Source organism: Plecotus auritus (assembly GCF_963455305.1).
Source record: "Plecotus auritus genome assembly, chromosome: 6".
NCBI classification, from domain to species: domain Eukaryota; kingdom Metazoa; phylum Chordata; class Mammalia; order Chiroptera; family Vespertilionidae; genus Plecotus; species Plecotus auritus.
Genome location: NC_137773.1, coordinates 131,058,435 through 131,076,310, shown reverse-complemented (window position 1 = coordinate 131,076,310; position 17,876 = coordinate 131,058,435). Strand labels below are relative to the sequence as shown.

The window sequence follows — 17,876 nt, the reverse complement described above, 5'->3', positions numbered from 1 at the left end:
CAATGCAAGAAATGCTAAAGGGTCTGCTGTAAAAAGAAGAAATAGGAAGGGAAGAAGGAACACAGGCATAAAGAATAAAAATATCGACAAACAAGTACCTGTCAATAATAACTTTAAATGTAAATGGATTAAATGCCCCAATCAAAAGACATAGGGTAGCTGAGTGGATAAGAAAACATGACCCATATATCTGGGTCTACAGGAAACCCACCTCAGAACAAAGGACTAATTCAGACTGATGGAGAAGGGATGGAAAAAGGTTTTTCAGGCGAATGGAAATGAAAAGAAAACTGGGGTAGCACTACTTATATCTGACAAATTAGACCTCAAAGTGAAGGCCATAACAAAAGATAAGGAAGGCCACTTCATAATACTAAAGGGAGCAATTCAACAAGAAGATATAACTCTGGTAAACATATATGCACCCAATACAGGAGCACCCAAATACATAAAAAAACTTCTGGAGGATATCAAGGGAGAGATTGACAGCAATACAGTCATAGAAGGAACTTTATTTTTATTTATTTATTTATTTATTTTTATAATATACATTTTTTTAAAATATATTTTATTGATATTTTACAGAGAGGAAGGGAGAGGGATAGAGAGCTAGAAACATCGATGAGAGAGAAACACCGATCAGCTGCCTCCTGCACACCTCCCCCTGGAGATGTGCCTGCAACCAAGGTACATGCCCTTGACCAGAATCGAACCCGGGACCCTTCAGTCCGCAGGCCGACGCTCTTTCCACTGAGCCAAACCGGTTTCGGCTAGAAGGGACTTTAATACCCCACTAACACCACTGGATAAATCCTCTAAGCAAAAAATCAGCAAAGAAACATCAATCCTAAATGACTCACTAGATCAGATGGAATTAATTGACATCTTCAGAACATTTCACAAAGCCACAGAATATACATTCTTCTCAAGTGCACATGGGTCATTTTCAAAGATAGATCACATATTGGGACACAGGTAAAGTCTCTTCAAATTCAAGAAGATAGAAATCATATCAAGCATCTTCTCAGATCACAATGGCATAAAATTAAAAATCAACTACAATAAAAACAATAAAAAAAATCAAACACCTGGAGGCTAAATAGCATGCTATTAAACAATGACTGGGTTGCCAAAGAGATCAAAGAGGAAATAAAAAGCATCATGGCAACAAACGACAATGAAAACACAACAATCCAAAATTTATGGGACACAGTGAAAGCAGTCTTGAGAGGGAAGTTCATAGCTCTACAGGCCTACCTCAAAAAAAACAAGAAAAAATGGTAATAAATTATCTAACCCAGTGGTCGGCAAACTGCTGTTCGTGAGCCACATGCGGCTCTTTGGCCCCTTGAGTGTGGCTCTTGCACAAAATACCACATGTGGGCGCGCACGTACAGTGCGATTGAAACTTCATGGCCCGTGCGTAGAAGTCGGTTTTCAGCTCTCAAAAGAAATTTCAATCGTTGTACTGTTGATATTTGGCTCTGTTGACTAATGAGTTTGCCGACCACTGATCTAACCCAACAACACAAAGAGTTAGAAAGAAAGCAACAAGAAAAGCCCAGAGTAAGCAGAAGGAAGGAAATAATAAAGATCAGAGCAGAAATAACATAGAGACAAAAAAAAAAAAAATCAACAAAACCAAGAGCTGGTTCTTTGAAAGGATAAACAAGATTGATGAACCTCTAGCCAGACTCACCAAGAAGCAAAGAGAAAGGACCCAAATAAAATCAGAAAGAGGTGAAGTAACAACCAATCCCACAAAAATACAAATGATTATGAAAAAATACTATGAACAATCTATTCCAACAAAATGGACAACCTAGACAAAATGGACATATTCTCAGAAAAATACAAGCTCCCAAAACTCAATCAGGAAGAATCAAAAAACCTGAATAAGCCGATAACTACTGAAGAAATTGAAGCAGCGATAAAAAATCTTCCAGCAAACAAAAGCCCTGGTCCAGTCGGCTTTATAGGGAGTTTTACCAAGCACTCAAAGAAGAACTAAAACCTATCCTCCTCAGACTATTCCAAAAAATTCAAGAGGAAGGCACACTTCCAAGCTCTTTCTATGAAGCCAGCATTACCCTAATCCCAAAACCAGATAAAGACACCACAAAAAAAGAGAACTACAGGCCAATATCCCTGATGAACACAGATGCTAAAATCCTCAACAAAATTCTAGCAAATCAGATTCAGCATTACATTAGAAAGATTATACACCATGACCAAGTGGGATTTATTCTGGGGATGCAAGGATGGTACAATATCTGCAAATCAATAAATGTGATATATCACATAAACAAATTGAGAGACAAAAATCACATAACAATATCAATCGATGCAGAAAAAGCATTTGACAAAATCCAACACCCTTTCTTGATAAAAACTCTCAGCAAAATGGGAATAGAGGGATCATACCTCAACATAATAAAAGCCTTATATGACAAACTGATAACCAACATCATATTCAATGGGCAAAAACTAAACTTATTTCCCCTAAGAACAGGAACAAGATAGGGATGCCCACTTTCACCACTCCTGATCAATATAGTACCGGAAGTGCTAGCCATAGCGATCAGACAAGAAGAAGAAATAAAAGGCATCCAAATTGGAAAAGAAGAAGTAAAACTGTCCTATTCACAGATGACGATACTACACATAGAAAACCCCAAAGACGCCATCAAAAAAACTACTATACCTAATAAATGAATTAGGCAATATAGCAGGATACAAAATTAACACCCAGAAATCTATGGCCTTTTTATACACCAATAATGAACTCACAGAAAGAGAAACAACAACAACAACAACAAAAATCCCATTTACCATTGCACCAAAAATATTAAGATACCTAGGAATAAAGTTAAAGAAGGACATAAAAGACCTGTACTCAGAAGACTACAGGGCATTGAAAAAAGAGATAGAGGAAGACAAACAAATGGAAGAACATACCATGCTCATGGATTGTTAGAATCAACATCATTAATATGTCCATACTACCCAAAGCAATTACAGATTCAATGCAATCCCCATAAAAATAACAACAGCATATTTCAAAGATCTAGAACAAATTCTACAAAAATTCATCTGGAATAAAAAAAGACCCCAACTAGCCACAGCAATCCTGAGAAAGAGGGATCACAATACCAGATATCAAGCTATATTACCAAGCTATATTACCACAGTTCTCAAAACTGCCTGGTACTGGCAAAAGGACAGACATATAAACCAATGGAACAGAACAGAGAACCCAGAAATCGACCCAAGCCATTATGCTCAATTAATATTTGATAAAGTAAGCAAGAGCATACAATGGAGTCAAGACAGTCTCTTCAATAAATGGTGCTGGGAAATTTGGTCAGATACATACAAAAAAATGAAACTAGATCACCAACTTACACCATCCACAAAAAAACAAACTCAAAATGGCTAAAGGACTTAAATGTAAGACAGGAAACTATAAAAATCCTACAAGACTCCATAGGCAGTAAAATAGCAGACATATCTTGTAGCAATATCTTTACAGACACAGCTCTTAGAGCAATGGAGACTAAGGAGAAAATAAACAAATGGGACTACATCAAAATAAAAAGCTTCTGCACAGCAAAAGAAATCATCAACAAAACAACAAGAAAGCCCACTGTATGGGAGAACATATTTGCCAACGATATTTCCGATAAGGGTTTAATCTCCAAAATTTACAGAGAACTCGTACAACTGAACAAAAGGAAGACAAATGATCCAATCAAAAATGGGCAAAGGATCTAAATAGACCCTTTTCGAAAGAAGACATACAGAAAGCCAAGAGACATACAAAAACATGCTTGAAGTTACTAATCAGAGAGATGCAAATCAAAACAACGAGACACCATCTCACACCTGTCAGAATGGCTATCATCAACAAATCAACAAACAACAAGTGCTGGCGAGGATGAGGAGAAAAAGGAACCCTCCTGCACTGCTGGTGGGAATGCAGACTGGTGCAGCCACTGTGGAAGACAGTATGAAGTTTCCTTAAAAAGTTAAAAATGGAACTCCCATTTGACCCAGTAATCTCACTTCTAGGAATATATCCTAAGAAACCAGAAACACCAATCAGAAAGGATATATGCACCCCTATGTTCATAGCAGCACAATTTACAATAGCTAAGATTTGGAAACAGCTTAAGTGCCCATCAGCAGATGACTGGATTAAAAAACTGTGGTACATCTACACAATGGAATACTGTGCCGCTATAAAAAAGAAGGAACTTTTACCATTTGCAACAGCATCGATGTAACTGGAGAGCATTATGCTAAGCGAAATAAGCCAGTCGGAGAAAGATAAATATCACATGATCTCACTCATATGTGGGATATAATGATCAACATAATTTGATGAACAAGAATAGATCCAGAGACAAATGGCAGGGGAGGTGGAGAGGGGTGGTTAGAGAGCAACCAAAGGACTTGTATGCATGCATATTAACATAACCAATGGACACAGACACTGGGGCGGTGGGGACTTGCCTGGGGTGGGAATGGCTGGGTGTGTGTGTGGGGTCAATTGGGGAAAAAGGAGACATATGTAAAACTTTAGACAATAAAAAACAAAACAAAAAACTCCTAACCATCTATAGACTTTCAAGTCCTTGGAGGAAGTTTGTGTCCCGTAACCTGCCTGCACTTCACTTTCCTCACCTGTAAACGGGGCATGAACGGTGCCTGCTGGGCAGGTAAGGAAGGGTCAATGATGCTTATAAATGCTCATAAAGCACAGGCCAGCACAGGCTGAGCTCACAGTACATGCGAGTCCACAGCCCTTTATCCGACACCCTGGGGGCCAGATGTCTTAGAATCAGAACAATATTTTGAATTTTAGAAAGGTAAAGCAGCCATTTAAGGTTGATTATAAATAAAACCCCTACGAGGAGTCCGGGCAGCCTTAGTGATCACACACATTAATGTTTCTACTGCAAAGCATATCACCCTCAAGGGGTAAATCTGCCCAGTTTGGGTCAAACTGTGCCACCAAATGAGTTGTCAACTCTCTTGCTTTTCAGAGCTTTTGGGGTTTAAATGTGCATCAGGGATTGTGCATGTGTTCTGTATACTAGGTGTGATTATTTCCTCTAACACTCTTTGAGCTTTTGTGGGGGCTATCTGGGGTGGATTTCCTTGTCGGGATGCAGTTCCCCCTGGGTGTGATGGGATGCTGGAGTGCAAGGGCCCCTGGGAGGGAGGGCAGGCGGAGCCGTTTCAGCCCCCTCCTGGCTCTGCCCACCAGCAGACAGCAGGTACCTCAGGCAGCAGGCTGAAGTCTCTGTCCAGAATGGCGCTGTAGGACTCTTGGAAGAATTCCTGGAGGCTGGTCCCCAGGAAGTGGAATGCGTAGGCCATGGCCAGCTGGGGAAAGAGCTTGTGCTGCTGCGTCTGGTAGTCCAGGATTTTGGCCTCCGGGTCACTGGGGGCAAGAAACGTGGGAGGGTTAGAAGACTGTAGGAGTTACATTCACCTTCCTGTAGCCCCCACAGCCACAAAGCCTTAAAAAGGGCATTTTTACATCACTATAAAACTTGACCCGAAATGACACGAGGCTAGTAATACCCTTTTAAAATTCCACCTAACATGAATAACCACTCATGTCACTGCAGAAAGACGGACATTTGCTTATGGGTTATGGGTGCTGTCTCTTGTGGGCGAGGTTTACAAAATGACAGCACATCCTGCTAAAATCTGGGAAGGTCTGCATTCTAACACAGGTGGTCCCAAGGATTTGGGGTGAGGGCTGTGGCCCTGTACTCCTGATGATTTGAACCTTGACCTTTCATGACCCAGCTGCACTTGCTGGGCGCTGGGAAAAGCGTTGCACAAAATCACTAGCTCTGAGGCCGTGAACTCGGCCCGATGGAGTCGCAAGGGAGGGACTGCGCCTGCCTTGTCCATTGCTGCGTCCTTGGGGCCCGAGACAGAGGCCAGCGTGTGGGCTGTTCCTGCTGCAGCTGTTTGTGGAGTGAAAGGCGTGGCAGTGAGAAGCCTCCCACGGCTGATGGGGGGAAACCTGGAGTCTCTTCTCTAGGCACAGCCCCTCAGCTGGGATGGATGCACTATTATAACCACCCTCAGGACATTCTGCAACTAGATAACCGGGCTCTGGCCAGAACATCACGGCAGCCCGTCCAGCGCCTCTGTTCTCCAGAGCAGACACCTTCAGCCCAGCATGGAGGCCCAGGCTGGCGAGGGAGCTTTGGGTTTGCCAGAGGAAAGGACCCAGGGCCAAGGGCTGGACATACTGACTGCATTTCATCCTCAGCACCACCCTGAAAGACACTTCCTGTCATGCCTGCTTATAGATGAGGGAGTGAGGGACCAAGAGGTGGGACAGCTAGCCTAGCTCCCATCACTGACAGGTGGCCCACAGGCCTACCGGACATCCGACCTGCAGTCCATTTTGCACTGGACTCCTGGACCCTTGAGCCCATTGCATGAGACACCATCAGACTCTCAGACTGGCTGCTCCAAGGTCCAGTCTCTACAAGTGGGAAAGCAGACCCAGAGCGGGCAGAGGACTTAGCCGGGTGGGGACAAGAACTGCCGGGGCGAAGCTTGTCCCTCAGCACCACAAATTCAGTTAGTTCTTCTGTGCCCAGCTCTGCCCTCTGTGCTAGGCTCTGCCCTAGGCCTGGCTCTGCCCTAGGCCTGGCTCTGCCTTAGACCTGGCTCTGCCCTGTGCCCGGTTCTGCCCTGTGCCCAGCTGTAGCCTCTCTTCCTGTGCTCAACCTGGGGCACCACATGCCCAGGCTGCACTTGCTACATTCTGGGAGTGTTCATTTGGGACATATTTATTCTAAAAATTGATTTACCTGAAATTAAAATTTAACTATAGATCTGTATTTTTATTTGCTGAATCTAGCAACTGTGTGTGTGTGTGTGTGTGCATGTGTGTGTGCATGCCTGTGCACTTGGGTACACGTTAAAACAGAGGGCACACTCAGCCTTTGCTATTTGGTGCATGGAGTGGAGGAAGTTGTCAGCCTAGCACAGACATCCACATACAACAAAACGTATCCAAGCTTGGACAGGCCACACAGTCAGAAGTTGACATTCACAACCAGACAGAACCCACTTCAGCCTGTGGAGTCTGATGTGGCCGTTGGGCTTTGCCAGACATGATTACTCACCCCCTGACAGAACCAACTCAGGAGCCAGTCACCTGCAGCTGGCAACCGGCTGACCAGACACGGCTGTGCAGGACCTAGTTGGACTCAGACAGACAGACAGACAGACGCTCACACGGCCCGATGAGGCCAGACACCGACAGACACAGGCCGGGCCAGCTGATGAGTGGAGTTAGGGGAACAGGTAGAGACCCCGCAGATGTGGCCAGATGGGCCAGGCCCAGGTGGATGTGTGTGTGTTGAGGGGTAGTGCCTGCTCTCAGCACGTGCTCGGGCAGAGGGGACCTTGCTAGGGCACCGTGGGACCGAGTTGCCCTGCCTGCATGCATGGTCAACTTCTGGGCGCCCCTTGCCTGGGCCGGAGCCGGGATTGGCGGCGGATGACTGAGTAGCGGATGGCGATGACGCAAGCCTTCTCCAGCAGCGGGTTGATCTCGTCCAACAGCAGGCTCACCCGCACCACCACCATGGAGAGGTAGTTGCTCTGTGCTGTTCCGAGCTTGATGTAGGTGCCATCTGGCAGGACCTGGTAGACCAAGGACAGGAGCTGGGTCTGAGCCAAGGCTCCCAGCCTGCCTACACCCAGAACCGGGGTCCTCCATGCCCTGTGGACACCACAGTCCTTGAACCACTTACCCAGAGCAGACATAGCCCGCCATCAGCCCAAATGTGCTCATGTGACTACGCTGCTTGTTAGAAGTGAAACATCTCTGCTTGTGGCTGAACAGCCATTGCCTCAAGTGCCCTGGTTCACAGCTCCTCTCCTGGGACACCCTGGGCCTTCCCAGAGGCCATAGCTAAAGGTAATGCCTGGCCAAAAGTGGACCTCTAGAACTTGCTCCAGCACTTGGCTGGTGTCTGTTCAGCAATTGGTTTGTCCAGGCCTCACTGTAGGTACATATGCATGTCCTCCTCTGCCCCATCCCTCTTCTCTTCAGATAGCCTTGCCACCCATCTGCCATCTAATGAGGTGAGCATTTACCCACGAGAACTCTGAGGCTCAGAGAGGCCAAGAGACTTGTCCCAAATCACACAGCTCCTAAGCCTGGGTTTTACCCAGGTCTGTGAGACACCAGTGCCTCTCTGGGGGAGAAATGCCCCAAACTCAGCTCTATGGAGGAGGCCCAGAGCCAGCAGCTGCCTGCGGGGGACCACCATCCCCTCTCCAGGCAGTGCATGCCTGCAGACTCCCCAGGCCTCTACCTGTGCAAAGCGATTCAGCATGTTTTCCCTGGGGATCCGCACGTGGTCCAGTTGCAGGAAGCCATTGTCCGTGTACTCAAAGTCCATCTTGGGCCCGATATCTCCAGCAGTGACTCCTAGGAGGAGATGGATCCATTGATGCTTGCTCTGTGCCAGGAACCACACACACACACATACAAACACACACCCCAGCTCCTGAGCCTCACAGCAGCCTATGCACTGGGTTGTTACACCTGTTTTGCAGGTGACCAAGCTGGAGTCAGACAGATGCTGCATCTCTAAATCATCCAGCTAGTTAGCATCAGGTCTGTCCAACTAGACACTTCCCTGCCCTTGAGTGACTGAACCTGGCTTTTCCCAGGGACTTCTGAAGTCTCAGGCAGGGAGTGCTGGTAGGGGGTCTCCTTTTGGCTGGGGTCCTGGAGGAAGCAGCATGGCTTACCTGGCAGTAGGGTGTGGTCCTGGAGGCTCCGGATGGGCACAATGAAGGCATGCATGCCCTGCCGGGCTCCCGAGCAGATCAGCTGGGCTAGGACCAGGGCGTGGGTAGCTGATCGTCCCACTGAGGGTAGAGAGATGAGAGGCCAAGTGTGATCCCGGGTGTGTGAGGCTGGTGTACAGAGCACAGGCTAACCCTCCCCACCAGGGACCTGGATGTGAGCCAGTCTGTAATGCATTAGGAGGGCCAGTGGGGTGGCACGGGGAAGGGCAGGGCACTTTTTGAGGCTGGATGGGGGTTGGTTTGATCTGCCTCCAAGAATGTGGGACAGGGGGGACCACAAGGAGCCCTGAGGGCGAGGGGCATTTTCCAGTGGAGTCACACGGGGAAGGGTGTGAAGGCAGAGGGAACAGCAGGCTCAGAAGCTTGAGGACTGGGTAGGCTTAGGGCAGTGGTCGGCAAACTCATTAGTCAGCAGAGCCAAATATCAACAGTACAACGACTGAAATTTCTTTTGAGAACCAAATTTTTTAAACTTAAACTTCTAATGCCACTTCTTCAAAATAGACTTGCCCAGGCCGTGGTATTTCGTGGAAGAGCCACACCCAAGGGGCCAAAGAGCTGCATGTGGCTCGCGAGCCGCAGTTTGCCAACCACGGGCTTAGGGGGGACTAGGCAGAGAGGAGGTAGCATGCAGGACACAAAGGGATGCTCATTCAGGGTTCCCCTCAACTCACAGGGCCCCGACTTGTTGGAAGTGACTGGAACCATGCAAAGAGCTTTCATGTGTGTCTGATTCTAGAATACACTGGGTTGGAGAGCCACTTGGTGGCTGGAGGTATAGGGGCTTGTGTGGAAATGTGAGGTTTGTGTAGCAAGCACCCTACAATTATGTAGGCAGGACCCCCAGGGGGCAGGGAGGCTCAAGGAGGCTGATGGAGACATCGAGGGGACCAAGCTACCCATAGCCTTTGGGTTCTTCCTCTTCCAAAGTCAAACCCTGACAAAGGCTAATGATTTTAATGAAAACAGACCAAATGGAGCAATCTGGGGAAGCTTGGCATCTATTAAAATTTGGTTCTACGACAGTCTTCTGACTGAAGGGTATGCCCTTGAGTCATTTTCTTTGGGGTCAAGGAGACAGGGGTATGTGTGTGAGGATGCACGGCAAGAGCATAGGCCAGAGGCACAGGGACGTGTGCTCACCGCTGTTCCCACTGGGCTGATGGGCACCTTTGTAAAGTCACTGATCACAGAGAGGGGGGACCGCTAAAGGCACTGTGAACAAGCCTTTTGTTTTTTTCTGTCCTCAAAAACCTACTAATAAATGACTCTGGCTCAGCTGGTGTTGCTCAGTGGTTTGAGTGTCGACCTATGAACCAGGAGGTCATGGTTCAATTCCCGGTAAAGGCACATGTCCTGGTTGCAGGCTCAGTCCCCAGTAGGGGGCGTGCAGAGGGGCAGCCAATCAATTCTCTCTCATCATTGATGTTTCCATCTCTCCCTCTCCCTTCCTCTCTGAAATCAATAAAAAAAATTTAAAAAAATGACTCTGCCATCAACCTAATTATAATAAATATAGTTAATTATCATTAATCAAAATCCGGGTGGTGCCAGACCCTATGCTGGCGCTTTCCAGTTCTGATAGGGCAGGTGATGAGTCCCATTTTCCGGAGAAGGAAACTGAGTCAAATAGAGCTGAGTGACCCCTCAAGGTTATTGGCCTGGAGAAGGCAGAGCTGGGATTTGAACTCTGATTTCAAAGGCTAGTTACTTTTCTCTGCAGTTGTGACAGCAGTCTTTCTTACTCTGTCTCTCCATCTTCATCTCCTCTCTCCTCTTCCCCTCTCTCTCTTTCTCTCTCTCATTGCTTTCATGTCCCTATGTCCCTCTGATTTCTCTAGCCTCTCTCTTGTCTCCCTCTCTGCTAGTCTCTCACGTCTCCGTGTTTCTCTCTCTGCTTTAGTTGAACTCCTCAATTCGTTGTGTATGTATTTTTCCGTATAAGCGTTCACTAATGGGTCCCCAGCTGCCACGGATGTGTCCCTGGAAGTGTTTTCTCCAACAGGAGGCAGAGGGCCTTGGGGAGACCGCTTCTTGGGGCCCATCACGGAGCCTCAGGGAAGCGCGGACGCCACCTGGCGGCCATAGGAGGTGCCGTGGCCTGATTGGCGCTGGTGGTGGGTCTGGAGCAGGGACACTGAGGGCTGTTAATCCCAGCGTGTGCACTCCCTGGCGGCAAGCTTTGGGAGATGAGAGGCCCTGGGATTGCTGGGACTAAACCCAGTGTGTGTTCTGTGCATGCACACGTGTGTGCCTGTGGGAGGGGCTTTAGCCTCAGCCCCCAAAGGTTGGGTTGAATTCTCTAGTTACTTCCAAGTGTCCTTGGGGTCTCTCAGCCACTCACGGATGAAATTCTTCAACTCCCCGCCCCCATTTTACAGAGTAAGAACCTGAGGCTCCAAGAGGTGAACTGACTTGCCCAAGGCCACTAGCCTAGAGCAGGGAATCAATATGAGGTCGGATGGGCATCAAGGTTAGTGATCTTTCGCCATCCAGCTTCGTTCTCCTTGGGGACAGATGGGGCTGGGCGATGGATGGGTACTCACGGTCACCCGGCCACCACTTGGTGGCAGTTAACGTGGGGCTGTGCATCACAAACTCCTGGGTGTCTGCATCGTAGGTGGCTTCCGTCTCTAGTCCCTGAAGATACGTCCCTGGGAATCAAGGAGGGGAGTTAGACTCGGGCCAGGGTGGGAATCTCACTTGCGGAGCAGTGTCCAGCCACCAGACCAGTACGACTGGGGGTACCTCCCAGCTGTGCTTACAGGCATTGCTTTCCTTCCCCCCCCCCCCCCCCCGGGCTGTGTGGGGGACACGCGGCCAGCCCATGACAAGGATGGTTGCTGACATTTCTGGGAAGAACGGCTTGCCACACCGTGAGCTCAGACATTGTTTGTATCAATTAGAAGAGGGCACCACCCCCTTTCCCAGACCCTTGCCTGCCATCTGCTGTAAGATTTGGGCAGGATCTGATCACAAAGCTCACTTTCCTCTTCAGTCTACACATCTATGACGACTGAGCTGTGAACGGGCCCTGGCACTGTGCCCTACACGCAGCAGCCCTGGCTCACCGTGTCCCAGTTCTGTCTGGGCATATGTGGCGATGATCCGGAACTGGTTGCAGAGTGGGGCCCACTTGGCAATCTGCTCCTCTGAGCCCAGGCTCTGGAGGGATTTTGAGAAGATGTGGTGTAAACCTAAGGCCAGGTCTCCAGTGACGGCTCTGTGGAGGGAGAGACACTGTGGTTGAGAAAGGGGCCCAGGGGCCCTCACCTGAGCAGGTGCAGGAGGGAAGGGGCACCTCGCGTCCTGCTTCCCCAAGAAGAACTGCTGTTGTTGGGGAAACTAGTTCCTGGGCTGGGGCTCTGGGTGATCCCAGGTGAATCCCTCTCTGCTGGGGCTGCCCGTGGAGTGAGCACCTGAAAGCATAACGTAATTCACGACCGTGTTCCGACCAGCCCAGGCGCTGTGCTATCATCTGGAGGTGGAATTTCTTCTTAACGCCGGCTTCGTAACGCTCATTCTGGCTCATGAAATAATTATCCTTCAGGCTAAACTCTGGGTCACTGTGGATGATGCTCTCTGCCAGGAATAGACAACAGTGGCTTAGGGACCCGAGTGAGGTTCCTGGCATCTCCACAGCTTTCCACCCACTTGCCTCTGGCCGTGGGAAGGAAGTCAAACGTTACTGTCATGCCCTAACCCAGTGGTCAGCAAACTGCGGCTCGCGAGCCACATGCGGCTCTTTGGCCCCTTGAGTGTGGCTCTTCCATGAAATACCACGGCCTGGGCGAGTCTATTTTGAAGAAGTGGCGTTAGAAGAAGTTTAAAAAATTTGACTCTCAAAAGAAATTTCAATCTGTACTGTTGATATTTGGCTCTGTTGATTAATGAGTTTGCTGACCACTGCCCTAACCGGTTTGGCTCAGTGGATAGGGCGTCAGCCTGCGGACTCAAGGGTCCCAGGTTCAATTCCGGTCAAGGGTATGTACGTTGGTTGCGGGCACATCCCCAGTAGGGGGTGTGCAGGAGGCAGCTGATTGATGTTTCTCTCTCATCGACGTTTCTCACTCTCTCTCCCTCTCCCTTCCTCTCTGTAAAAAAATCAATAAAATATATTTTTTAAAAAAGTCACTGTCACTTGACAGCTGCGATGGCTGAGGCCCAGAGCTGGGCAGGTGACTTGCCCAAAGTTACAAAGCTATGCAGAGGCAGAATAAGGACCAGTATCCAGGTCCCCTGCTGTGAGGACTCTTCCTTCGGTCTGTCAGATGGGCTCAGGGGCTGCTGGCATCATAACGATGCCCTAGAGTCTGAAGGGAGTCCGCAGCAGTCGCATTTTGAGAGCAAACTTTGTCATTTGAAGGTGGAAGTGCCACTGAGAGACTCTTCTTCTGAGAACAGCTTATGGGCACACAGCAGACACCCCAACCCCGCCTCCTCTTACCCACTTTCCTCCGGAGCGCAGTGTTCTCGGCACCTCCGTCGAGGATGTTGGTGAGCCTTTCCACGTTGAAGGATGGCTGGCGCCTCTCGCTCTCCATGTCAGGGTGCACCTGCCAGCTCCAGGCATCACCCATCGACACTCGCGCTGGGCTGCCCATCCTAGCCCAGATCTGCCTGCTGTCTGAGGAGAGATACAGCAGTCCCTTAGCTAAGGTTTTGCTTTTCATCGTTTTGGCGATCCGTGGTCGAGCGCAGTCCAAAATGGTTAAATTCCAGAAATAAACAACTCACAAGTTTTAAATTGTGCAGCATTCTGTGTAGCATGATAAAACCCCCTCGAATTCAGCTCCATCCTACCCCAAACGTGAATCATCCTTTTGCATCCATCACTGTCCCTTTGTCACTTAGTAGCTCTCAGTTATCAGGTCAATCATCACGGTGTCACAGAGCTTGTGTTAAGTCACCCTTACTTAGTAACACGCCCAGAGCGAGAGACGTGAAGCCAGAAGTGCGTCCTTTACGTGAAAAGGTGGGTGCAGTAAGATATTTTGAGAAACCACATCTATATAACTTTTATTACAGTATACCAGTATTGTTATAATTGTTCTATTTTATTATTAGTTATTACTGTTAATCTCTTTTTAAAAATAAGGAATGTCAATCTTTATTCTTTCTATTGTGGTTAACCCTCACCTGAGGATATTTTTCCTTTTTTTTTAGAGAGAGTAGAAGGGAGGGGGAGAGACACACAGAGAGAAACATCAATGTGAGAGAGACACATTGACTGGTTGCCTCTTGCATTTGCCCCGACCAGGGCAAGGGGTTGAGCCTGCAACCGAGGCATGTGCCCTTGACCAGAATCGAACCGGGGCCCTTTCATTCCACAGGCCGGCGCTCTATCCACCGAGCCACACTGGCTAAGGCTGCTGTTAATCTCTTACTGTGCCTAATTTATACATTATGCTTGATCACAGGTATGTACAGGGTTTAGCACTATCAGCAGTTTTAGGCATCCACAGGGGTCATGGTACAGTTCCCTCTTGGGTAAGAGGGGGCAGCTGTACGCCTGGCCTGGCTGCTCTGAGCCAAGGTGTGCTGAGAACCTGTGTGCAGGAGGAGTGCCAGGGCTGAGTGCCAGCCAGGGGCCGCCTAGTGCCCCTCAACCCCACGCTCCGCCCTGGGACATCAGCTGTGGCCAAGGCCTTGTCCAGGTATTGTAAACAGGGATTGCTCAAGAAGGGAAGGTCAGTACCTGTTAGCCAAGATCTGGGCAGGATCTGACCACGAAGCTCCTGCTGCCACTGCAGCCTGTGTGACAAGCATCGCCTGGGGAGGTCCTCGCGAAAAGTCAGTGAGGGTCAGGAAGAAACTGATCTTGGCGGGATTGTGCGTGGCCTTTAGCTGCATAGCTGGAGGTGGCCAGGGGTTGGATGGGGTCTGGTCACAAAGCACGTGCTCTGTCCATGCTCCAGCCCCACCATGGGGCCCCCTGGGGGAACCTGTGGTCCCAGCTACCGGGTCCCCTCAGTCTCCCGTTCGGGTTCGCTTGCCCATGTCTGTGAGCCTGGAGAATGCTGTGGAGCTGAGGGGAGGAAGCTGGCTCCTGGCCTGTGAAGTGTTCTTCCTGGAGGCCCTGTGTGTCCCTCGTAGCCATGGTGGGTCCTGCATCCTCCATAGCAAACCCTCGGCCTTCCCGGGCCTCTCAAATTCCTCAACTCCTTCCGTCCTATGGCCACCAGCACCCTCACCCCTCAGGGCCTCAGGGGCTCTTGTCTGTTCTCCCCGCTGCCTGGATGGGCTCTTCCTGGAATTTGCTCCTGACCCTCCGCTTGTGGAATGGAGCCCACGGTCTCCCTTCCTCCCACTTTGCCTCTGCTCTGTCCCCTGGTGCTCCTACTCAGTCCCCGCCTCCAGGGACCCCTCCTCTAAGCAGCCTTCCTGGTGGCACCCCCTGGGAGACCGAGCACCCCTTCAGGACCCTTATGTGCTCCAATTTGCCTCCCCCGGCCGTGAGTGCCCAGGACTTTCCCAGGAGCCTCCCTCACAGGCGACGTCAAGACTTTCCGCAGTCAGCCACCACTTCGATCCCCTTTCTTTTTCATCACGACCCTGCAGACACTCTACTGGCATCATGACTGCTTCACAGAGTTCAGGAGCCTCAGGGAGGGAGGAGACACGGGAAGGCCTCGCACAAATGGGACTCGTATGCAGGCTGCCAAACCCATACGCCCTGTGGGCGCTGACCAGGGGCCTGGCACAGTCACAGGCCCTCTGGATCCCTGCAGGGCTACCTAGCTGGCTCCTCTCTTCCTGCTCCACCTCCTCGCTGCCTCCTGGAGCGAGCAATCACCCCACCCCTCAGCCCCAGGCTCGCCCCACTGGGTCATCTTCCTGCACACTCTCCCCTAGAAGTCCTTGGCTCCCTAATTACCTCTTTCAAGTCCTTTTTTTTTTTAAAAAAAATATATTTCTTTGTTGATTTCAGAGAGGAAGGGAGAAGGAGAGAGAGAAACATCAATGATGAGAGAGAATCATTGATTGGCTGCCTCCTGCACGTCCCCTACTGGGGATCGAGCCCGCAACCCAGGCATGTGCCCTTGGCCAAAATTGAACCCAGGACCCTTCAGTCCGCAGGCTGACGCTCTATCCACTGAGCCAAGTCAGCCAGGGCTCAAGTCTTTTTAAATATATATTTATATTTAATATATATTTCTCCCAGCCCTATCCACCCCCTTCTCCCAGCCCTATCCACCCCCCAGGTCTTCACTACCCTATTGCCCAGGCCATGGGTCTTTCAAGTTTGATCAGTCACCCCTGCCCCGGCTCCCAGTCTCCCTCCCTCTGCTCTGCTTTTTCTTTTGCGAGGTGTCCTGTCACACAAGATAATTAACTCATTTATTCAGTTTCTGCTTATTGCTGTCTCCCCTCCTAAAAAGTAAAGTCCAAGAGGGCAAGGATCTCTGTCACCTTCATGCTGTCGCTCCAGCCCTAGCACAGGGCCTGGCCCGGAGGTGAGTCTAGTAGGTAAGTGTCAGTTAAAGAAAGCAGTGCGCATAGTCACTGGGAGCCGCGGGGAAGGTCACTACTTCATTGGTCCAGTTGGCAGGCGTCTCCCAGTCCCCCCTGTCCCTCAGCCCGGGATCCGACTCACCTCTGTCCCGTGTCTGCACTGCGGGCCTGGCCTCCCCAGCTGTGGCAGGCCTAGGCTTCCGGTGAGCAGCCCAGCCCCTTTCTCCTCCCCTGAGGGGCGGCACTGTCTGGCGGCCTCAGCTGCTGGCTCTCCCCAGCTGAGCTCCCTGTGTGCTCTCTCCTGCCCCGTCTCCCCCCTCCCGCGGCTGTGACTGCACTGTGCCCAGCGTGGGGCTGCCGTGGCCGAGGAAGCAGGATAGATAGCTGGGCATGAAGCTGGCCAGGCAGCTCAGTGAGTGCCAGCGGCGGAGCCTCTGTCTTCCTCTTCCTCTCCCTCCTCCCTGGCCCAGCCTCCCAGAGCCTGCTCCCGGGAGAGTGCACACACCGCACTCCTCATAAAGAACCCCACGGCCCCCGCCCGGAGCCCAGAGACCTGGGTTCGAATTCCGAGTTGTGACAGTTCCTCCCCTCCTCCCAGGCTTCCCTTCCCTTGTCTATAACGTACAGGCTACACAGGAAAGCTCTTGGTAAGCTGTAAAGCCCCACGCATTTGTAATTTGAGATTATTACGGCTTTCCTGGTTCCCCATAAAACACATTTCTTAAACCCCAAGAGTGATGTTTAATGGTGGGATTTCTGATTCTGGGGCGGTCTGCTGGTGAGGTATTTATGGGCAGAGGCGTGAGTCTCTAGGTTGTACAGGATGCATTGATTTGTTTCCTTATCAATACATATCTTTGAGTGCCCACAATGCACTGGGGTATTTACCGCAGAAGCAAAACTAAACTAAACTAAACTAAACTAAACTAAACTAAACTAAACTAATTAGTCCTCGGCCCTGGGGAAGCTTCCCGGCTGGGATTGGGGGCTGCTGGGAGACCGATAGTCACAGGAGGGCCGAGCAGGAAAACCTAGACAGGCTACTCACAGCCACTCCCAAGGAATTTAGAACTTGTTTCCACGGGAAGCCTCTGGCCCCCTCCCCCGGCTCCCGCTTCCCGCTTCCCCAGCCCCTCCCACTTCCCTGTCCAGCTCCTCTTTCCTGTCATCTCACCACAGGTGCCCCTCTCTGGGGAAGTCACGCAGTCTGGATTAGACGCTTGAGACCTGCTTCCTGAGCTCCGAGCCCTTGCCCTGTGGTAGAATGAGAAAGGAATCTGGTCTTGACGCTGAGTCCTGCCACAGAGCTCCTCCGTGATGGCTGCCTTTCGTAGTGGTGGCCAGGCCCCTCAGCAGCTTCAGGAGAGACCAGGATGACCTCCCGCTGTCCTCGCCCGTGGAGTTGTGTGGACAGCATTTCCTTCTCTGTGGGACAGCGCCTTGGCGTCCAGAGTGGTCAGGCCTGGGTCACAGAGGCCTGGCATGCTGGTGCGGCTGACCTCAGTTACTGCTCCAGCCCCCACAGAGGCCAAACTGATACTGCGTGGCCCCAT

General features: G+C 50.1%; 1 protein-coding gene across 1 annotated transcript in view; it reads right to left on the bottom strand.

Annotated features, from left to right (window-relative positions):
- The window catches only part of ACOX2 (acyl-CoA oxidase 2), a 36,762-nt gene extending 20,260 nt beyond the window's left edge, over window positions 1–16,502 (bottom strand). Inside the window, exons 1-9 of the mRNA XM_080675833.1 lie at window positions 16,466–16,502; window positions 13,316–13,495; window positions 12,288–12,450; window positions 11,940–12,091; window positions 11,415–11,522; window positions 8,809–8,928; window positions 8,367–8,482; window positions 7,517–7,689; window positions 5,287–5,449 (exon numbers count right to left, since the gene is read on the bottom strand). Coding sequence (XP_080531959.1) covers window positions 5,287–5,449; window positions 7,517–7,689; window positions 8,367–8,482; window positions 8,809–8,928; window positions 11,415–11,522; window positions 11,940–12,091; window positions 12,288–12,450; window positions 13,316–13,472 — 1,152 coding nt within the window. The 5' untranslated portion in view covers window positions 13,473–13,495; window positions 16,466–16,502. The remainder of the gene's footprint in view (window positions 1–5,286; window positions 5,450–7,516; window positions 7,690–8,366; window positions 8,483–8,808; window positions 8,929–11,414; window positions 11,523–11,939; window positions 12,092–12,287; window positions 12,451–13,315; window positions 13,496–16,465) is intronic.
- Window positions 16,503–17,876: the final 1,374 nt, after the last annotated feature.